General features: G+C 36.0%; 1 protein-coding gene across 1 annotated transcript in view; it reads right to left on the bottom strand.

Annotated features, from left to right (window-relative positions):
* Positions 1–24,283, bottom strand: part of PTPN4 (protein tyrosine phosphatase non-receptor type 4) — a 170,873-nt gene that overhangs the window by 43,604 nt on the left and 102,986 nt on the right. The window contains exons 11-15 of the mRNA XM_040979127.1: positions 20,396–20,459; positions 17,409–17,581; positions 9,503–9,571; positions 3,890–4,015; positions 3,036–3,194 (exon numbers count right to left, since the gene is read on the bottom strand). Of these exons, the coding sequence (XP_040835061.1) occupies positions 3,036–3,194; positions 3,890–4,015; positions 9,503–9,571; positions 17,409–17,581; positions 20,396–20,459 (591 nt within the window). The remainder of the gene's footprint in view (positions 1–3,035; positions 3,195–3,889; positions 4,016–9,502; positions 9,572–17,408; positions 17,582–20,395; positions 20,460–24,283) is intronic.

Raw genomic sequence — 24,283 nt, 5'->3', positions numbered from 1 at the left:
ATCTGCAGGGTTCATAACACTCCTACACTAGATCAAGACTGGAATGGGGATTGAGCAAAGCAGTTTGCAGATGGAAGTCAACAGCGTCCGCTGCGGAGAGGAACCCACTGCAGAGAGGAACCGTGGAAAGGCCAAGCTCTGATGCCTTAAGCAAAGGTCTTAATTATGTGTGGGCAAAGCTATAGGGACTCACAGAAAAGACTAGAGTGCCCAAGGCCAGGAAAGCCATAACGATAGCTCAGGGAAAAGGATTTAATACTTGATGATTATGAAGTCTGCAAAGATTCTTGGAATTAAGGACGTAAGGATAAATTTAAAGAACTGAGAATTCCTCATTATGTTCAATCACACACCTTAATTTTAATATCTTTGTCTTTCAAAAAAAAATGAAAACAGTTCAGCGGAAAAACTATGAGGTGGACATGATCAGTCTTGTTTCTAACAAGTGAGGAAATTGAGACTTAAAAGCAACTTACTAAAGTCATATAATTTGAAGCAGCGGGACCAAGTTTTAAAGCCCGTCTGAATCCAGAGCTCATGCTCTTACTACTATGTTTATAGTTCTAAAAGTTAACTGCAAGAAGTAGTAGGAAAGCTATCTTAAAGAAAAGGATTACAAGGTTTTTAAAGCAGTGAAACTTTCAAACAAAATGTATCTCCGAACCCAATTAATATACTAAAGCTAAGCACTAATCCTACTTCATGGGACTTTCTAGAACACTGCTATTTTAAATCACTCCATTTTGGTTATAGTGCTAATGTTTTAAATTCCAGTAGAAGCTAACTGCATTTTGAAATAATGAGTTGTAAGCAAGATTAGAAGCTATCAGAAATTAAAAAATTAAAAATATTCAGGGGAGAGTGTTTGGCATGGCAGCTAAAGTGTTGCTTAAGAAAGTCACATCCAACATTGGAGTGCATGGGCTCAAATTTTGGCTCTGCCACCGATTTCAGCCTTCTGCTAATGTACACTGGGAAAAGCAGTAAATGATAACTTGAGTGGCTGGGTCCCTGCTACCCACTTGGAAGATCCAGACTGAGCTCCAATTTCCTGTTCTGATTTAGTCCAGCTTTAGTTGTGTGCACCTGGGAAGTTAACCAAAAGATGCAAGAGATCTCTTTGGCTTTGAGTTAAAGGAATAAATAGGGCCAGCATTATGGCACAGTGGGTAAGCTGTTGCTGATAACTCTGGCATCTCCTGTGAACACAGGTTTTGAGTCGGCTGCTCCACTTCTGGTCCACCTCCCTGCTAATGTGCTTGGGAAGGTAGCAGAAGATGGCTCATGTGCCCGGACTCCTACCACCCATGTTGGAGACCCAGATGGAGTTTCTGCCTTCTGGCTTTGCCATGGTTCAGACCCAGGCCATAATAGCCAGTTGGTGAGTGAACCAACTTAAAGTTTTAGAATTAGAAAATCCATTTATCAAAAATACTGAAGGTTTAGAAACATTAAAGTAAAGAAATTCTAAATGCCCATTTGATCTATCTCTTACGAACTCTTTCCACATGGGTCCTGGAGCAGTGGCTTCTCTATTGTGTTTCTCCATTCTTTATAATATCCACACAAGCTGATCTTCCACCTGATGGCTCACCAGGGCTCATAGTCTTCTCATGTTTTTCCTGAGTCTAACTGCTCTCCCAACCAACCCTCCTTTCTTCCAGCCATCACTCTCACAGCCGTACTTTCTTTAAACCTGATCACATTCTCCACTTGATCTTAGCCAAAAGGCCGAGAAGCGATAACCTGATCACATTCTCTACTGTGTTATATTCTTTCTCCTTTTCAACAATTAATCAGTTTTGCTACTTATTTACCTTGTAAGTAGTTATCCAAACTCTCATACCATGTTTTTGTTTGACATAAGTTGTATTATATAACCCAATAAACCAATATATACAGAGATTACCTATTACAGGTAGGAAAGCATTCTAATTATTTTAAAGACTATTTCTTCATTCATTTATTTGAAATGTGGGACAGCGGGAATGGGGAGAGAGAGAAGGAAACAAAAGGAGAGAACTCAATCTTCCACCTGTTGATTCATTTTCCAGCTGCTCACAACATCTGGTGCTGGGCCAGGCCAAAGCCAGGAGCCAGGAACTTCATCCTGTTTTCCCATATGACTGGCAGCAACCCCTATCAGTTACTTGGGTTATCAGCTCTTGCCTCCTTGGTGTATTAGCAGGAATCTGGATTGGAAATGCAGAATAGCTGAGATTCAAGCCAGTCACTCCAATACAGGATGTGGGTGTCTCAAAAACAGTGGCTTCTCTGTGCCACAACTCCAATGCTGGGAATACATTTTAGAAATGATTCACGCAGGGTGGACTCTGGCACAGCTGGTTAAGCCACTGTTTTGTGCTGCCTGGGATGCTTGAATCACATTTCATAGTACTTGGAATCTTATTTTATTTTTCATCTAGCTATCTGGCACTATTCTGCGAAGGCAGGAGATGATGACACAGTATTTGAGTATCTGCTGCACACGGTAGACACCTAGACTCACTTCAGCTTAGCCTAGCCCTGGCTTTGCAGCCATTTAGAGAGTGAACCAGTGCATGCAAGTTCCCCCTCTCTCATTACATACACTATCTCTTTCACCTAAATAAAATTGAAAAAAAAAGGGAAAAAAGAAAGAAATTACGCGTACATGTTTTCTATGACTTATCCAATGAGGTACTCAACTTTTGTTAATCCTCTCAGCACTGTCTAGTTATTATTATTATCTTTCAAGAAATATAAAGAGATCTCTGCATTTTCTTACTCTATTCTTTGGCCACACTGCTACAGTATCTGTAGAAATTGTTGAATGCAAGCACCAAAAATGAACAGTTAGCGACTAGATGGGAGAGAGGGAGTGTCTCAAGAATTCCAGGGAATAAGTAAGCACACTAAAAAAACCCGACATTCTTTAAAACTGCATAAATAAAACTTTGCACCAAGTACCCTGATTTCAGATTATATAAAATGAAGCAATTTTGCATGTTTAAAAATACAAAGTTAGGAAGCAAAATGAAACAAAGGGCTCTTACGGTGATGATTCCAGAACGATGCTATTAGCCTGAGTTGATGATGGAGATCTCTGACTCACAGATATTTCACTGGTGGAAGTATGAACCACATGGTCTACTAAATGACCAACGGAAGATGGTCGCAATCGAGTTCCCTCTTGTGTGAATGCAGAATTTCGACTAAATGAAAAGGAAGAAAACAATAAAAACAAACAATCTTAACTAATGAAATGGGTGTGTGAGAAAGTGGATGTATGATTTATGACTTTGCTAAGGGTAGCCTTTGGCCAAGACTCTGCTGCAAACAGAAAGGGTACAGAGCAGGGAAGAAGTCAGAACCTGAGCTGCACTCAACAGGCTGCCGCAGGACTTCTCCCACTCAGGATCCATCATCTCTAACTACCCCTATACTTTTTTAGTCTCTATACTTTATTACCTTGTTCAGCACAGAGAAGATTGATTAGAAAAGATGATCTGGATGGGAGTTGAAGACAACCACCACCGCTTGGGAAATCATTTTTAAACAGCATGTGCTCTCTTGAAAATGCTGCTGGGGATCCAAATGACATGTCAGTATCAAGTATAAAATGCAAAAGATTTTCAAGTCTACTAACAGATTCTGAATTATTTATTAGGAACCATACTGAGAAAGTCAACTGTGGAAGAACCTAGGGCTCCTTTGTTCACTGCTGCACTTCCTTATTTTCTAAGGGTAAGGAGCAGGTGAAGAGGAAATAGTGTCCTAGAGTAAAGAAGAACACGTTTGACCGAAGGAGTGAATCTTCATGTAGCCTCCTTTCCAGGCAACAGAAACATAAGGTCAGTGATTCAGAAAACAGCAAAAGGCCACCTTTGGGTATCGGGTTTCTACTTACTGATTAGGAGTTCCAGGTGGAGATCGTGAGGGAAGGCTCTGTGTTTCTAATCTGTCATCAGATACTGAGTTTCTGCTTACCACTTCCCAATCCATCAATTTTCGTGCTAAGGGCTTACTTGGAGATCTGGAGAAATAATTGAAATACCATTCATTATTTGATATCCTAAACTACAAAAAAAAATTCTAAGTTTCATAGATTATATTCTAGTTGAGCCAACAGTTTCCTTAATAACGAATTCATTTAAAGGTTATTTAATAAATAATTTTTATAAAAAATACATTTGCTGAATAGGAAGAAATGCCAGTAAAAGTAGAACAGAAACTAGGGTACCGGACAAAAAAAGAAGGAACAAGAAAAATGAAAAATATGAGTAGTTTGCTGTTAAACACTTTCTCAGATGTTATCAATCTTAATATTGTCTATTATGGCACAGTTTCTGGAAATCTAGCTTATCTTGGAATATATTAAACAATTCCTACAATATTATCTTCTGAAAATGTTTTTAGTAGAAATTTAAATCCCCTGGTTCCACGTAAGGAAGATAAGAATGCATATTATGCTTTATTATTTTTTTCTCTTAGGCAGATTTACAGAGAGAAAGATCTTTCATCTGCTGGAGCAGAGCCGAATGTCTGGAGATGAGCCAAACCGAAGCCGGAAGCCAGGAGCTGCCTCTGGGTCTCCCATGCAGATGCAGGGTCCTCACCTGCTTTCCCAGGCCACAAGCAGGGAGCTGGATGGGAAGTGGGGCTGCCAGGATTAGAACTGTACCCACATGGGATCCCGGTGCATGCAAAGGCTTTAGCAGGTAGGCTATTGCACTGGGTCCATCAGTTGGGTTTTTATTTTTACAAATGCATTTTGAAAGGTTATCTACTCTGTCATAAAGTAAGGAATAAAAGAATGCATGTTTTATTACCCATCTATATGCTGTAATGTATCACAGTGATAAAGATGACTGCTAAGTGTTCCTTTAAGGAGAAGATTTTCACATCAATCAACACAAAAGATACTAATACATGCAGTGATCATAAACCTTTAGAAGTTCAGGAATGTTAACAACGAAGTTGTTTTATATAGAAGTTCAAATACTGGCCAAAATTCATAAAAAATATATACCTAGCTTTTTGATATTATGCTTTAACATGTTTGCTGGTTTAATAAGTTAAGCTACTCTATAGAATATAATAAATCATTGTGTAGCCAGTTCTATATTTCAGTAATAAATTCACTGACACATATAAAAATTACTTTGTTTTCCATTATATCACAAGAAAAATACAAATAGATCCTGATAGTCAGCTACAAAAACCAGATAGAGAAATTTAGATGAATTACCTACTTGTGTAAAGTTAAAAAACTGAAACTATTTCTGGTAACAGTTCATAGAATTCACAGGTCAAGATTTAGTTTCATACTTTTGAATAATAAGGAATTATACTTAACACCATACCTACTTCTTAGCTAATCAAGATTTCTTTCCCTTAAACCTGGTCATCACTTTTTCCCTCTCTTCAATCAAAGGATAAAGTAAATCTAATATTAAGCAAGCCAATATGTTAAGATTTAGGGCAGGCAAATTTGGTGCAGTACTCAAACTGGCACTTGGGACACCCACACTGTGTATTAGACGGCCTGGTTTCAGTCACCAACTACCCTGCTTCGATCTAGCTTCCCACCTGTGTACACTGCTTGGGTCCCTATCACCATATGGAAGAACCAAATTGAGTTCGGATCTCCTGTTTTCACCTGGCCCAGTCCTAATTGTAGTGGGTGTTTGGGGAGTGAACAAGAATAGATAGAAGTTCTCTGTTTCTATTTCATACACAGTGAAAATAAATTTGAGACCATCACTGAAATTCTAATTGTTACTGAGTTTGCAGTTGTCTTGCTATTTAAAATATCCTTTTGTGTAAGTTAAACATACAAAAAAAAAAAAAAGAACTACAAAAAGCACGATAATACTGATCAAAGGATACTTGTTAGAGTGTTATGTAGATAGCAGGAAGATAAAAGTAATGAGCAGATACAACAAAGCCTAGTTTTGGCCTTCTATTAGACAAATCATTTAAGCCTGTACATCTAAATATCTAAATTTACTGCTACAATATGATTATTAAATCCCTCTCTATCTCTTAAATTTTATGATTTAGGAGCAACTAGATTTTAATGTAATGTTTTAACCTATAAATTTCAGTAAATCATGAATAACTTGACCTAGCTAACTGAAGAATCAAAACTACACAAAGTGGCCTATCATTTCAGGAATTATAGCCAAACACCTTGAAGTTTCACATAATGATTTATTTTTAATTTAAAAGCTAATGGACATTTTCTAAAGATGTGTAATGTTATTAGCTGAAAAAGACACTGACCTCATTTTACTTTACTTAACTGAAGTAGGTAGATATGAACACTGACCATTACTGTGAACCTAAATTAGAGGACTTTCTGACAACTTTAGGACACCATCTGGTTCAACGTTCTCAACTCTAGTGCAAAAACAAGCCTATCAGTCACAACAAAATGGTGATCTAGTATGACATTATACACGCAATGTTTAAAGTGGACTTATAAACTTACCAACTGTGGCTCTTCTATTCATGTTAATTCTTAATTTTAATAAACTACTCTTTCTTATATATTACAGTAAGTTAAGAGAGGGTTTACTATCTAAAGTAAAGAGAGAACTAGTTTCATTTTCTAAAAGAAAAAGAAAGTTACTAGAAGGGAAAAAATTCAGCACACTCACCCACTATAAAGCATCAGGACAAGTTATCTTCGTTGATGGACTGAGTACATTTGGGAATGTTTTGAATGTAAAACCCGATTTCAAGTATTTTCTTTTATTAACAGTTTTAACCTCAGAGACCCACCCACTCAAGCTTGTTGTCTATGTTTCCTGTTAAGTGTGGAAATTTCAAAGAAAAAAATACCACACTGATCATTGTGTTTGCAATGTGGTAAATTTATTTTTTCAACATGGCACCTTATTTTTCTATTGTATAAAAACACTGGCTTGTTCCCTGCTTGATTATTATATGAAAAATGAAAAAGCATGACAGCAATTCAACTGATGTGTAAAAAAATTTAAAAAAAACTTTCATACGAAGCTTATAAAGAGAAATCTTTTCTATCTATGAGTTTTCACACTGCCAACTCAAATTCCAAGAAAGACACAAACTCTAGAATTCCCTAACACATTAAATAAGTAACTTAATAATTGCTAAAAGCATAAGAAAATTTTAGTAGCTATGAATCAGGCCATCACAACAAAACGATAAGAGGTAATTAAACAGCTCAGTACTGCTAAAACATCTGCCAAACAAAATGAACAGGAGAGCCACAAAAGGCTTTCCTTTTGCAAATGTTACACAGGTGACATTGCAAAATGTATATTTTACAAAATAACCTGCTAACTGTACATTTAACTAATATACATATAAAATGAATAACTAAGTAGTAGGTGTAACTGCATATACTAAAATCGCAAATGATCAAAAGTGTTGAAATAACATTTAAAGTAAGAAACTGTATGTAATACTAAGCTTTAATACATAAATGCAACTATGATTTAGTACTTACAATAGGATATCACACAACTAGTCATCAAATCACATGTTGTATCTTTTTAGAATAAATTATCAAGTAAGAAAAAGGTGAAATGTATTGTTAGAAAAGGAATAAAAAAGGTTTAAGTATATACTTATATAGTATCACTATGATTAAGAAAAAATAACATTTTCTCAAGAGTAACTACAAGGAAAATCATTTCATATTAACATTTTATTGTACGTTTCATCTTTGTACAGGTATTTACACTTCTAACTGGGTACAATGGGATCTAACAGAGCAAAGGAGAAACTTTTGAATAATTTCTGTGGTCATGTCTATTAGCCTCTGTGCATTTTTTTATTTCCCTTCCAAAACAGGAATGTGGCATTAGGACTTCTATTGCCTATTTAATAGGCAAAAAAGACAGTATTTCACTCAAATTGAAAAACAAAGCTAATTTTAAAATATTCTAGAAAGATTTGTTAAAACATTTTGATCAAATACCAAAATAAATTATGTCATTCAAATTCAAGTAAGCTGATCACAAACACTGTAGCCCTGACCAGCTGAACGCTTACCACATCAAGACACTGACTGTTTTCCTGTTCAGTAGATTAATCACAGACAATCAGGATGAAAGCAACCCCAGAATGCAGGTGGGGGCTGGGGGAGGAAGCAGGCTTTATCATCCAAACAAACTAAAAGCATGCTTCAGTAATTTTTTTCTTCACAATGTTCTTACTTCAAGGAGCTCAAGATATTTATGATTTATTTCCACAAGCTTTCAGGACCTGATACTGTGAGAGCCTCAGATGGTGCTAGCAGTAAGTGCTCTGGAGTAAGGGACAAGGCAGGGTCAAGGCGGGAATTATTAAGTTATATCTACAGATTACGGTAAGAGTATTCAACTGCTCCTAGATTTATTGCCACCATAAATTACTAAAAGTCTCAACAGTAAAGAACATTTGCGTGATATATATTAAGTGATAAAAGCAAGCAATAAAATAAATGAAAACTATTTTAGATCAAATATACACATGCATATATCTTTGTCAATGTATGTTCAGACAAACCTCAAACTAATCTAACCTCCTCCCCAGTTTTAAGTGGTTACCTCAGAATGTCAGGGTATTTTTGGACACTGTTGGGGTTTCACAATAAACCATCATTTACATTACTACAAAAAAAAGGAGTGGAAGGGAAAATCTTTTGGAGGGAAGGGAAAAATCTCTGAAAGCACAACACTCTTTTCCCTCCATGAACAAAGCAGGAGAGTTATCTGGATAAATACTAAAAGCAAAATTTAAAGTAAAATCAAAAGCAACACTCCATAGTTCTCTTTTATTAACACCTTTAAAACCTCCAGGAACAGTGGACATCAGGCACACAGTTATTATTGAAGGACTTACTGTGTGTAAGTCGTCTGCACTGAAAGCACACCCCTCTCTAGCATCCCTCTATGTGGCTGGGCGTCAGCTTGTCAGCCTCGGTTAGAACTCTCTGTTCTCTACGCTCCATTCCAGCACCATGCCTTCCTGTTCTCCCTTGGACGGCTGCAGCAAACCTCCAGCTTGTCCCTGGGTGCCCACTCCCTAACCCTGTTCACAAAACTATTCTTTAAGACCTAACTCTAATCATGTCATTTCTCTAGCTAAAAGCCAAACTGGCTCTAATAGACTCTTAGGAAAAAAAAAAAAAAAGAAGAAACATGGCAAACAAATGCAAAGCAACTTATCTACCTCTTAATATTACTGAAATGAACAGAGAAGTGAGCTGGATAACAAGTCAGTCGCTAAATTTCTCAAAAAAATGTATTAACATAGAGAACTAATCCTCCAACAAAATATTATATTCATAACATGATGCTTGATTTAGCTTATTCAGAGCTTTATTGCTTGGCATAGAGTAATGCTCACATTAGAAAAAAAATCAATAAATGCATCATTTCATCAGCATAATGTAAGAAAGGATGTGGTCATTGTATAATCATTTAGAAAAGGTTAATTTTTTTACTTCCTTGTAAAAAAATCAGACACTAAAACAAAATTGGCTTACCTTGCAAATACCCTGTCTTTATTTGCCTTTTCTTTGCCATATTGAACTGACTGGACTTCAGTTCTCCCACTGAAATACACAAATACGGACAACAATAATATCTTAAAGAGAACTACAAGATAAAATGACAACACATAACATAATTACATTACCATTTCATAAGAGACAAGACATTTCTAGCAGAGAAAAGGAAGCAAAATAAGAAGCAAACACTGGACGACATTCCAGTTCTACTTGGATGGGTCAGGTTTAATTATAGCCCTCCATTAGAAACAAACACATTCTTTACAGACATTTCATTTTCTGGTCCTCTTTTTTACTTGAATCAACACGGGAGGAATTAATTTTGCACGAGAGGAATTCTCTCTAAACGCCATAGACAGTCTGTCTAGAGTCAGATCATCACACTCTAACTCAAGTAAGTCTCTGTCGGCCCGGGCCTCCCTTTCCAAGCCTGGAACTTTCCAGTCTCATCATTCTTTAATGAGTATTGGAGAAACTCTCCGGGTAAGCTCTTTTTCCTTTTCTATTGCTAAGGATCAAAGCATGAGGACTGCTTACACTCTCTACTCCTTCCATGTCTACATATATGGCCACTCCAGGTTTCCGCATATGGAAAAGGCAGGCGGGCTAGAAATACTGTGAGGGTTGGGCACTGGGAGATGTGTCTTGAAGATTATTTGTGTAGCAAGCAGTCTGTGCAGGGGAATAGAGTCTCCTTTGTGGCATAACAATATGTTCACATTCGTTTTCTTAATAAAAACTTGGATCTCAAATGATTTGTTGGTGGAAGCTCATTACTTAAATGTCAGTGAGCATAAATTTCTAGTACATCAGATACAACCATCACAAATGCAGACATCTAATGCATATAAAAGCAGTCAAACGCAGATTTCCAAGACTAAATAAGTGATTTTAAAACCATCATCCACACACAAATATAAATAAGAGTTGAATGGTACACCTGAGACTTTTTAATGGGGAAATAAAAACCAGTACTTTTTTTTTTCACTTGAGGTATAGGACAGGGAGAGGGAGGTAGAAATAGGTGTGTGTGGAGAGGGTGGAAGGACAGATAGACATCCTAGCTGATGAACTTCCCAAATGCCCTGAAGGAGGATCAAGGCTGGGTCAGGCCAGAGTTGGGAGTTAGGAGCTCAATCAAGTTCTACCCCATGGGTGGCAGACATCCAACTATTTAAGCCTTCACTGCTGCCTTTCAGCATAGCACTTACTGGAAGCCAGAGTTAGGGGCCAGGGATGGTTATGAAATCCAGCATTCTGGTATATAACACAGGTGTCCAACCAGCATCTTAACTGCTAGCCCAAATGCCCATACCAGCATGACTTTCAAATACTGGTAAGTTGAAGTTTCCTTAAAAAATATATTCCATCTAAGAAGGCAACAAATTAAGGCTCATCATTATGTTATATTGTGTATTAGTGATTTCAACTCCTTGGATACTTAATAATGAAATAAAGATATGTAAATGAGAAAGTTAGTGGTGAAACCAATGAATTTCTCTGACATATCCAGTTCTACCTTTCCTTTGAAATAACATTCTAACAAGAGTGACACAGTTCTAGCTTTCCTGGCCTTTGCTTAAAAGTAAAAATAAATTGCTTATTTACAGCACACTTACTGGAGGTAGGCCTGTGTCCAAATGAAACTTTGTCATGCTGCTATTCCTAGTTCATTTCAAATTTAAAGATTTATTTATTTTTGTTGGAAAGGCAGATTTACAGAGAGAAGGACAGGCAGAAAGATCTTCCATCTGTTACTTCACTCCCCAAATGGCCGCAACTGCTGGAGCTGAGAGGATCCAAAGCCAGGAGCCAGGAGCTTCTTCAAGGACTCCTACATAGGTGCAGGGTCCCAAGGCTTTGAGCCATCCTCTACTGCTTTCCCAGGCCACAAGCAGGGAGTTGGATGGGAAGTGGAGCAGCTGGGACATGAACCGGTACTGTATGGGATCCTTGAGCTTGCAGATGCAGGTTTTAGCCAACTGAGCCATTGCACTGAGCCCTAAAGTTTATTAGTCATTTTGAATTTTAATGTGCTTCATTTATATTTTAAAATATTTTAAGGACTACAAACACAAAACTTCTAAAATTATAAATACAACACACACACACACACACACACACACACACACACACAATTAATGTGAATTGAGCCACTGCAGGTCTTCATGGACTGTCTCTGCTACGCTTTGTAAGCAGCTATAGGTCAACCAACTCCATTCTCTAGATAGCACTGCTTTTTAGAAGGCACTGGTGGAAGATTAGAAAGTGGAGACAGGCAGAGTGGGACTAAGCTGGCAGGCATGGCCATTCGCTTTAATGGTCATGGGGATAAGGTCAAGTGAGATCAGGCATCTTGGAGATGGCTCCAATACTTGTCTGCAGGATCCAGTGGCTCTGATAGTGTAGCAGGCAGGACTGGCCTGGACATGTCACAGGTTCTGATGCTTGTGCAATACCCATTTCTTCCTGCTTGTTTCTCTCTAGACCTCTTCTTTTGCTGTCCTAGATTTTCCAATTGCTATAGAGCCAATTCCGTTTTCCTAACTAAACAATTACTGACACTTCCAAATGTCAGTATTCATATAGATTCAGTGGAACATTACTACTCTACCGGGTGAATACGGTGATTTTCACAATAAAGGAGTAATTAAACAATAATGGGAGAAATTTCTTAATATCAAAGGTGGAAAAGGAAATGATAAGTTTATGTTGGTGCAAAAGTCCTGAAATTCACTCAGTTTTTTTCACACTGCACATTTCCATGTGCTATTTGGGACCCAATAGTACTGTTACAAGAATAAAATACAAAGTGCTCATCTCACAACACTCACTTTTGCCAGGAAGATATATATTTTCACTACTGAGAAAGTATCAATTGTTAAAAAAAATATGTGGATGTATACATGTACTTACGGTGGTTTAAATACAAAAAAGCACAGCAAACAAAAAAAAAAAAACCTTACATATCTTTAGCTAGTCTATCCCTAAGAAATCAGTCACCATAATGAATGAACAATTAGAATTCATTCTGAAATGTCTTGCATACACAAATTGTTAGACTTAATTTTATTATATAGCAAGTGTATAGACACTGCACTAATGAAGAACATCCAATTTCCACCAAATTATATATTTAAAAAATACTGCTCATTTAAAAAGAATGCAATAATACCATGCATGTTCTCAAACCATCATGGAGTGAAACTAGAGACCAATAAGTCAAAATACCCCAGAAGACATCCAAAAACATGGAATCTAAATAATATGTTACTAAATGAGCAATGGGTTAGAGAGAAAATCAAAAGGGGAAATTAAAATGAAGGCATCAACACAACATATCAAAACTTATGCTGCATGATCAAGGCAGTATTAAAGAGGAAAGTTCATTTCAATCAATGTCTATGTTAACAGGTAGAAAAGCACCAAGTAAATGAGCTAACACTATAGTTGAAGGAGCTACGAAAACAATAGCCAAGCAATCCCAAGATTAGCAGGAAAAAGAAATAAACAAAATAAGGAAGTAAATAAACCAAATAGAGACCAAAAGAACAATACATAAGATCAATGTATCAAAGAGCTAGTTCTTTGAGAAAATCAATGAAAGAGATTCCTCACTAGCCCAACTAATCAATAAAGGAGGGAGAAGATATGAACCAAAAGCATCACAGGCAAAAAAGAAAGTATGACAACAGACACACATAGAATGGTTCAGAACTATTACAAGCAGCTATATGCCAACAAATTAGAAGACCTAGAAGAAATGGATAAATTTTTGGACACATACAATCTACTAAAATTCAATCATGAGGCAATTAATAATCTAAATAGACCTATAACATGGACTAAGATGGAATCGGCAACTAAAGCCCTCCCTACCAAGAAAAGCCTTGCACCAAATTTAGGATTCACTCCTGAATTTTATCAAACATTTCAAGAGGAACCTACCCAAATCTTCCACAAGCTATTCCAAACACTAGAAAAGAGGCAATCCTACCAAACCCTTTCTATGAAGCCAATATCACCTTAATACCAAAGCCAGATAGAGACACAACAAAAAGAGAACTACAGACAGATACCTCTGATGAACATTGACACAAAGATCCTCATCAAGATACTAGCCAACAGGATCCAGCAGTACATCAGGCAGATCATTCACCCGGACCAGGCGGGATTTATCCCAAGCATGCAGAGATGGTTCAACATTTGCAGTGATACACCACACCAACAAATAGAAAAACAAAAACCATAAAGTCACTCAATAGATGCAGAGAAGGGATTTAATAAAATATACCACCACTTCATACTGAAAACCTTAAGAAGAAAGGCATAGAAGGAACAATGTATAACACAATCAAAGCAATATATGAAAACCCCAATGTTTACATCATACTGAATGCAAGCTTTTCCACTAAGATCTGCAACTAGAGAAAGTTGTTCATTTTCCACTGCTATTCAGTGAAGCACTGGAAGTCTACAGAGTTATGAAGTAAGAAAAACAAATTAAAGGCATTTACATAGGAAACGAGGGATTGAAATAATCTCTGCTTGCACATGACACGAATCTCTATATCGGAGAACCAAAAGACTCAGTCAAGAGACTACTGGAACCCTTAAAGAGACTTTGGCAAGGTAGCAAGATAAAAAAAATTAATGAACACAAATCCATGGCACTAGTATGCACAAATAACTCCATGACTGAGAAAGAAATTGTTAAGCACAGTCTCCTTTAAAATACTGGACAGCCCAGTGCAGTAGCCTAGGGGTTGAGATCATTGCCTAGCATACTGGGATCCCATATGGGCACCAGTTTGTATCCCAGATGCTCTGCTTTCCATCCAGCTCCCTGCTTGTGGCCTGGGAAAGCAGGATGGCCCAAAACTTGGGACCTTGCATCCATGTGGGAGACCCAGAGGAGGCTCCAGGCTCCTGGCTTTGGATCAGCTCAGCTCTGGCCACTGCGCCACTTGCGGAATGAATCAACAGGTGGAGGATCTTCCTCTGTCCCTCCTCCCTTCTGTATAACTAACTTTCCAATACAAATTTTTTTTAAATCTTAAAAAAAAAATAAAACAGTGGAGAGCAATCTAACCAAACATGTGGGACACCTCTATGATGAAAACTACAAAACATAAGATGGAGAAACTTATATGTTCCTGGTTCGGCAGGATCAACATTATCAAAATGTAAACTACATTACCACAAGTAAACTAGAGATTCAACACAATCTCAATCAAAACCCCAACAACGGTCATCTCAGAAATAGAAAAGAAGATACACAAATTCATCTGGAAACAAGAGATCACGAATAGCCAGAGCTAGCCTGAAGAATAAAAATCAAGCTGGAGGAATCAGAATTTGAGGCCGGAAGACATACTGCAGAGCAATGATCATCAAAACAGTCTGGTAATGGTAGAGAAACAGAAAAGAAGATCAGTGAACAGAATAGAAACATCAGAAGGGAGCCCAGACATGTACAGCCAACTACTCTTTGACAAGAATATTGAAAACAATCCAGAAGTCTTATACACTGCTAGTGAGAATACATATGGTACAATGGTGCTGAAAAAAAAAAATGTCAGTTTCTTAACAAGGTTAAAACATACATCTATGATATGACCTGGTCATTCTATTCCTAATTATTTACCCCAGAAAAAATCAAAACAAGTATCTACTCAAAGATTTTCACATGCATGAGCTTAACAGTTTGATAGTTTAACCTGGAAACAAGTTACAATATCATCAAATGAGTGTATGAACAAATTGTAGTTCATCTGTACAATACAAATACTATTTCACAATAAAAAAGAATTATCAACACAGTCCACATAAATGAATGCTTAAATTATGATGCTCAGTACAAGTAACTGTGACTAGAGAGAATACTTCACATTCATCTCAATTTCTATTAAACCCTAGGAAATTCAAAGGAATCTATAGTGACAGAAATAAGTTGTTGCCTGATGACAAAAGACTGACAGAAAAGCATTAGAAGAGACCCAAGCAAAGTTTTAGGAGTGATGGAGATGCTTATTATCTCAATCACGGGAAAGGACTCACTGCTATATGTATGTATATCTAAACATAAGGTTAAAACCCCATCGTACTTTATTATGTTAATTACACCATTAAAGCCATTAAGATATGTAACAGCTCTTAAAAGCATGCAGTTACCATATAGCAGCCCCTATCATTTCTGCTGAGAAATATGTAAAATTTGCTAATATCAGTCCAATCTTTGCTTATGGCAGTAATGGCCTGAATGACAGCCACTGTTCTCCTGTTTTACAATCTTTTTCCCCTCCCTGCTCCGTAAGGCTCTTTCCTTTTTTTTCCACTATCTACTGCTCTCTTTTATTTTGTTCAATATTGCTTTTATGATGGTGAGAAAAGAGTTAAATATCAAGGAATGTGAGAATCTGCTATGCCTTTTTTCCCTAATTATGTTTATTTATTCCTGTGGATTTTTTATACATTTTTACTATTTTTCTTGATGTGGGGGGGGAAGGATGTAGTTTTAATCACACATTTTGTAGCAAGCTTTATAATGTTACTTGGATTGAGATTACAAACTGGGTTTTTATAAATGTTTGGAGCCTAAACATAAATATTTTCTGGGCTACATGTAAACATTTTTCTCAAGTACATATCATATGAGTTAATCTAATACATTATGGTAAGGCTTTGATTTACTCAAGATGAAAAATTTTTCTCTTATTTTATGAAGCAAGAACAAATAAAAATGAGTAGCATCTGTCTTACTAGAGCACTATGAATAACTTTTTCTATATAATTTTTTAATCTATCAGACATAAGTTTAAAAAACGGATTTCTTAGACCCTGTAAGATTTCCATAAGTAAAATAATCAGCTAAATTCTTCAAATTTAGTTATACTCCGAAAGCTGAGGCCTTTAGAAAAAGATAAAAGCTGTCAAGAATAAGGATATTTTAGAAACAATTTCAATAATTAAATCTGAGCTTACCAGAAGGCTGTTTTGAACTCCTTACAATAAAGGAATTTGACGACTCAAAATTGCCAAATTCTAGATAAAAACTAAAATAATTGGCTACTCATGCAGAAGATATTTTTTCTTTATAAATAAATGTGTCAGAACAAAAAAAGTTTTATGTATTTAGTAAAAAAAAAAAAAAAGAAAGAAAGAAAAAAGAAAATGCTAACATCTGGGGCCTGGTGCAGTAGCCTAATGGCTAAACTTCTCACCTTGCACACGCCAGGGTCCCATATGGACACTGGTTCCTGTCTCGGCCCCGCTTCCCATCCAGCTCCCTGCTTGTGGCCTGGGAAAGCAGTCGAGGACGGCCCCACAGCCTTGGCACCCTGCAACCCAGGTGGGAGACCCAGAAGAGGTTCCAGGCTCCTGGTTTTGGATCAGCTCAGCTCTGGACACTGTGGCCACTTGGGGAGTGAATCAGCAAACGGAAGCTCTTTCTCTCTTTCTTCCTCTCTCTGTATTTCTGACTTTCCAATAAAAAAGTAAATGGTAACATCTGCCTATGTTATTAGTAAATGTTGTTAATTTACATGAGAAAATAATGACCTGAAATATAATAAGCAGGACAGGATTCTTGAACTGATTGCACCACACAGCTTACATAACTTTTTACTAATTTTTTTTTTCATTTTAAAATTATTATTATCATTTTATGATACAGTTGCACAGGCCCTGAGATCTCTGCTACCCCCCTCCTCATACTCTTTCTCCCAATGAGTTCCCCATATACTGATAAAGATTTAAGATACTATAGTCCATTGGGATTTTTGACCCACTAGGCATGTGAGTAAAAAAAATTCCATGGTTTCATATCCTAAAACTACAAGGTAGGAAAAAAAAAATTAACCAATACTGAAGTGATACTTACCAGTACCGGAATTTTGAACCCAGTGTAAAATAATGTGCAAAAAAGTTCTTCTGAGGTGGAAGTGGTCTGTCCAAACGGAAGAATGTGTGATGTTCTACACACGCTTTCCATAAGTTTTTACAAGCTCGGTAATTCACCATGTTAAATCCCAACAACGTTTCTCTGGATTCATGCTGTAATAAATCACAAGATGCAGAGAACACCAAGAGCGCGTCAGCATGCAGTTCCACTAGGTTTCCTTTTGGCAGACAAGTTGTTCTTAGTGATCCCCCTAAGATCTTTTTTTGTTACCCAATTAAAAAGTAGTGAAAGAAATGGAAAGGCTTATTAAATGTGACCCTTATTAAGCAATATTACAAATCAGAAACTTTTACATTAGATCACAGTGAGAGGTTTAAAAGTTTAGACATTTAGCATGCATTGCTAAATAATTTCACTGAAGCAGGATACAAAGTGAATTACCATTCTCACTTTCACCACTACATACGTGGATTCACAAAAATGCTTTAAGGTCTACCTTGTATTACTCAATATGATGTTTCTGGTATGTACACATATGGGTATAAAGCAGTAACTCACTTATTTAAATACATCACTGCTTATTTACCCACTTGAGTAGAGAATAATCATGTTTTAAATCTATATTTCTATATGTTGTCTGGGATACATGAACATATGCTTTTGCCATTGAGTCCTATGATATGCATATGTTTACCTTTAGTACAAAAAACTCCATAGTTTTCTAGAATGGTTAGATGAAAACATATTCCTTCATTGCAGCAATGTGTGTGCTACATACTCACAACCACTATCATCTTTCTGTTACTGCTTTGTTGCCTACATACACGTAGCATACTATGGTTATAATTTGTAACTTCATGAGGACTAACAGGGTTAACATCTTTTCATGTTGGTGGTCATGAGGAAACCCTCATGTGTGAAGTGTAGGGTCAAGTTACTAACATACAGGCTATACACATAACACTAAGGATTTCTATAATATGTATATTACATATATATGTATTTCTTCACTGTTAAAATAATGTCTTTTAATGATCAATTATTTTTACATTTAAGGTTAAGAAGGGTTACTTCCGTATCTTATTAATGAAATCTCTGCCCATCATACAGTCATGAAAATGCTGTCCATAGATAAATCAGAAAAAACTGTCAACGTGTAAGCAATCAACTGTCATATGAGAAGGCAATGTGTTTAAAACTTTGAATCTTGAGCACCAGGAAATCAACTCTGAGTTACAGCTAACAACTGTTTTACATGCAAAACATTCTACATCATGTGGAACAATGAAGTGTCCCATGGTGACTATGTTGCGGTAATGCTAGTCAGCAACATCTTGAATATATATACCTCCTCCCCTCTCTGATAGCTGGGATACCTTCAAAAATGTCCATACGTGATTTTGACATTCCATGAATTGCATTTGGAATGTGACAATCTTCCCCCAGTTTGTAAACAATGAGCCAAAATGTATTAGGAGATAAACAGATTCCATGAAATTATAAATTCTTTACAAACTTGTTTTGACAGGTTACTCTCCAAAAAAGGCATTTTCTTTATTTTTTGGAAGGGAAAGAGAGACAGAGATTTGTCATCTCCTGGTTCTAAATTCCTATCAATAGTTGGGGCTTAGCCAACCGAAGCTAGCTGTGTACCATATGTGGCCTGCCAGGCACATTAGCAGGAAGCAGGAATAGAGAGCGAAGATGGGATTCCAACCCAAGCACTCTGATATGAAATATGGGCATCCCATGTAGTATCCTAACAGTTGAGCAAAACGTCTGTCTCCTATTCTATAAGGTTCATGTACTTAAAAACAAAGAAATGCTTTAGAGAGAAAAAGGGTGGCCTTCTGCAGAGATTATCTATACACTATCTGTAGTCATTTAAATCTTATCGATGCTGTTAACTATGGTTAAACACATTCCAAACTGACACACTACCTAAACAATGAGTGTATAACCCAAGTGATATAGTTGGTATATTACCAAGCATTATAGTAAGTTCTAAATAAGTGTCAGATATTATAATATCATTATTTATAATAATACTAATCTAAAGTGACTTCCACAGTGCCAATGTTATTCTAGTAACTAAAAATATGCTAATAACTAAAAGAAAATCATGAGAATACAAATGAGAATAACATTTCTCTTTTGGGAGGACTAATGACCGAAGTGGAAATCAGTGACATCAGCCTATGGGGAGAGGTAACATTTTACATGCTCATCTGTGAAGTGTCGACTCGGCATATTCACTTTATCAAATTGTATATTTAAAATCTGTACTTCTCCAAGATATATTTCATTTTAATAAAATGTCTCTTTGGATAAAACCTTCCATGTTTTATAAAGGATAAACCATATTATTCATAAAATGCAACTGATTCAAACATTTTGTGTGCACAACCATATTGAAATCTGCATTAATATCACAAGATTTTTCAAATTTTTAGAACATAAATCAAATGATAAAACCAGTGAAATTTGATGAAAGATAACTTACAAGATGAAATTACTGTTGATACTGTACTTACCATTACAATTAATTGTCCTTCACATATAAAGACCATTACTACTCTAGCATATGGAGAAAATGTTCTCTAAGTTCATGAACTAGAGGCTGGACACTCAGTTTCCCTCAAATGAAACAAGCTAATTCATTAAAGCAAGTGCTATAAAATCAGTAGAAAAGAAAAAGACATAAAATGCCCAGTTACTATTCTCATGAATGGATGCTGGAGACCAACAATGAACATTAAGTACGACAAATCCATTTCTAAGTTAAAGAGATAGCAGATGAATAAAAGAATCACAGGTGCATCAGAGAAACAAGCACATCTAGTCAAAGTAGGTTGTTACCAAAACTGGTATTTGCACTTTCACTTGCTTGTGAAGAAAAAGTTCTCTAATGAATGACTAAAGACTCTTAAGACTCCATTTATATCACTTATTAGAACAATACTCACCAATTCTTTTCTAAGTTGAATAAAAAACTGTTTGCACTTAAATGAAATTTTTACAATCTTCAACCTGAGCAAGAAAGAACAGAGTACTTAAATACTGAATAAAGATGAAAATTGTGCAAGCTTTCAGAATAATTACAAACTGATGTGAGTATAGCTTAGTAACAGTTATTTTATGATATACTACTATTATCACTCACACAGTACATAAAAATTTCAAGTTTTGGGTGCTTCATGGGAAAATGATCAGAATCTATATGCTTAAACAAGGAAAATCTCCTCATAATAACTAGTGTGGACTATATATCTCCCAATTTAATATCTTCAGGAATAATTAAAAATGCATCCCAAAACCAAAATATTTTTTAAAAAGAATAACATTCACATAATTTTTTAATGGGTCTGGTGCAATAGTTCAATTAACTAATCCTCTGCCTTTCAGTGGCCAGTATTCCATATAGATGCTTGTTCGTATCCCAACTCTTTCACTTCCCTTTCAACTCCCTGCCTGAAGTCTGGAAAAAAGCAGTAAAGGATGGCCCAAAGCCTTGTGACCCTGAACCCACTTGGGACACCCAGAGGAGTTTCCTGGATCCTAGCTCACGCACTGGCTCAGCTTTGGCCTTCTCAGGCATTTGGGGACTAAGCCAGCAGATGTATCTACTTCTTTCCGTGAAATTGCCTTTCCAAGTAAGAATAAATAAAACTTTAAACAAAAAAATTATTTACTTAAAATGTTTCTATTTAAGGTAATACTTGAGGAAAAATGTAAGATTTTAGATTTTATGGCAATGACTAAAATGTATTTGATTTAAAAATTTTATACATTTCTACATTGTTTTTCTTATTTGCATCCCATAGGGCATAAGAGTTCTCAAATATCTAATAAGCATAAAAATTAAGTTTTGATCTTACTTAGCAATCTTGCTTTGAGATCATCTCCTCATCTACTAACTTGACCTCTTCCTGGTAGTTCTAAGTTTGGATCTTAACACATGGCTTTATCCAAGAAACTTTAAGCACTAGCTATGATCAACTTCTCATTCCTCAATCACTCGAGGCAACAAATGCATGAGTCAGATGCAAAGCATGTTCATTTAAAGTGGCTTAGGTTTCTTCCAATAAAAATAATAAGCAAATCTTTAGAAGAAATAAATCATTTAAAATGGCTTAGGTTTCAGAATGAGACATTTTACTTTTTTATCCTGAGTTTTCATGGCAACTTAGCAGCATGAGGTAACTTTTCTGTTACATGACAGAGGGCATTTTTCTGGGAAGCGGCAAGACTGAATAAAATGCAGACTGTTTATGGGAAGCAAGAAAGTCACATGCCACAATCCAAAAATCACCAAATAAAGTTCTAAACACATTTAAGAAGTTACATGTTAAGAAGAGTCATCAAACAAGTGACACATACAAACAAACAAAAAAAATTACTCTTCCAAAAGACTAGGAAAAACTGAGTTTCAAATTATCTCAAGGTCAAAAATCCTAGAAAAACACCAAACAAGGAATAAGAATTTTTTATAAGAACTAGGTATTCTTTGCACAAAACCTATTTTGTGTAACTTGCATTTTCTCACATATATCCTGTTAATATATAATAGTGCATTTTTCAGAAAAAAAGCAAATATAAGCATTGAAATGCTATCCATTTTGTACAATAACAACATAGCTGTACGTTTCCTCTTATCTCAACAAGCCTGTTCTATCTGTTCAACGCTTTTACTTTCAACTGTTCTCTCTTTAGTCTTTAAGTCTCTTGTAAATAGTATAAAGATTGATCTTTAAAATACGTTTTTAATAATCCAAAGACAGAGTAAAGAACCATAGGCAAATGAAGAAATGTCCAATATTTTCAGCCATTCAGGAAATGCAAATAAAAAGGACAATGAGAACTTCAAATCAGAATGATTTGTAATGTAAAGGTGAGATAATGTAGCTATGTTTGAAAAATTTGGCAAATTGAGCAATGTCACTCCTAATTATATCCCCATGAGAAATGAAAACAGGTTCATATAAAAATTTGCCCCAAATGTTCCTACTAGCATGCTCTTCTTAAAAAAAACATACATTTATTTATTTGAAAGCGTTACAGTTTGAGGCAGAGGGACAGATCTTCCATTCGCTGGTTCTTTTCCCACAAGGTCCCCGTGGCCAGGGTTGGTCTAGGATAAAACTAGTTTTGGAGCTTTTCCTGTCTCCCATGAGGACTGCAAGGACCCAAGCACTTGAGCCATTTTCCCCTATTACTCCCAGAATATTAGCAGGGAGCTGGATCAGAAGTGAAGCAGCCAGGACTCGGTTCAGGGCACTAACGGTATGCTGGTGTCGCAAGCAACAGGTTTTAACTCATTACATAATAACTCTGGCCCTGATAGTTTTCTTAATAGACTAAAAGTGGAACAGTCAATGAAGTGATAAACAAAATGCCGTATAATCACAGAATAGAGTATCACTCAGCAACAAAATGAAATGCCTTAACAACATATGTTACATATGAATCTCAAAACAACATTAAACAAAAGAGGGCAATCACAAAAGACTGCATAATGAATGACTTTATTCAATAAACTACCCAGAACGGGTATATCCATAGACAAAGTGCTTAGTGATTACCTAGGTGTGGGGTGGGTGGAAGGCAGAGCAAGGGATGGGGAATCACACCCAAAGGTACAAGATACATTTGGGAGTAATGTAAATATTTGAAAAATAAAATACGGTGGTTTTGCACTCTGCATACAAATTTAAAAACCACTGAATTATATCATTTTACATATAATATGTAGTACATATGATATGAATAGTCATTTTTAAAATACCAGTTTGAAAATCTTTCAGTTTGAAAGTCCAACATAGTTTTGGCAATAGGTGATCTATCTGGATTTTTCTCTAGCACACTATTTTCTGCTAACTGTCCAAAGTTTTCCATGTTTCTAAAGGAACTCAAAAATATGCGTCATTTTGCATTGCTTCAGTCATGATCTTTGACATTGTCCATTTTCTTCCTTATTTTTAATCACTTTACTGCTCATGACTGACATGAAAGTTATATGGTTGAATCATGATTTGTCAGTTTGACATATAAATAAACGTATCAGCTCATCGTCACAATCAACAAAGTCAGAGTATTTATCATTCGTAAAGATCCTTCTTGAATCTCAGTAATCCTTTGGAATTTCACCACTCCAATCCTCACCTTCCAGACAACCAATGATGTACTTTCTGTCACAGATTAGGCTGCATCTTCTAAACTTCATATAAACGAAGTCACTACGTACTCTTGACTGTCATTAACTCAATTATTTGAAGATCTTCTACACTGCTATGCTATTCATTTTTTTGTTTGCTCATATATTATTATTTTTGTGCTAACATTTTAAACTATGGTCAAACACTTGATGCCTTAGTAAAAATGGTGTATGTCTGGAATGCCAGCTATGCAAGTGGTGGCTTAATTAATTGTGCCAGAGCCAGCTTCTCCTCTGAGGAACTTTTAATGCTCACAAAGCAGATCTATAAGCAACAAATCTCCCCAATCTTAGCATGTTTGTGAAAAATTCTCTTTGATCTCTGAAGGATAACTCTTCTAGACACAGACTTCTAGGTTGATGATTTTTCTTCCAACATTTTAAAGCATTTCATTCCATCTTCTTCTGGGGGAAGGCACTGCTTTTACTTACTTATTTACTTATTTATTTTCCATTTTGCTTCTTTCAAGATTTTTTTTCCTCCTTACATTTCTCTAGTTATACGCTATATGGCTGTAGATGTTTTCAGTGCTTAATCTATTTGGATAATTTCTGAACTTCAAGGTCTTTGGTTTGGTAATTAATTTTGGAAAATATCTGTAAATACTTCTGTTCCCTTACTATTTTTTCTGTTATTCTC

Source organism: Ochotona curzoniae, unplaced genomic scaffold (genome assembly GCF_017591425.1).
Source record: "Ochotona curzoniae isolate NIBS_2020 unplaced genomic scaffold, NIBS_Ocur_1.0 contig_3037, whole genome shotgun sequence".
Taxonomy (NCBI): Eukaryota; Metazoa; Chordata; class Mammalia; order Lagomorpha; family Ochotonidae; genus Ochotona; species Ochotona curzoniae.
The sequence above is the reverse complement of the archived record's forward strand: the minus strand, read 5'-3'. Positions and strand labels throughout refer to the sequence as shown.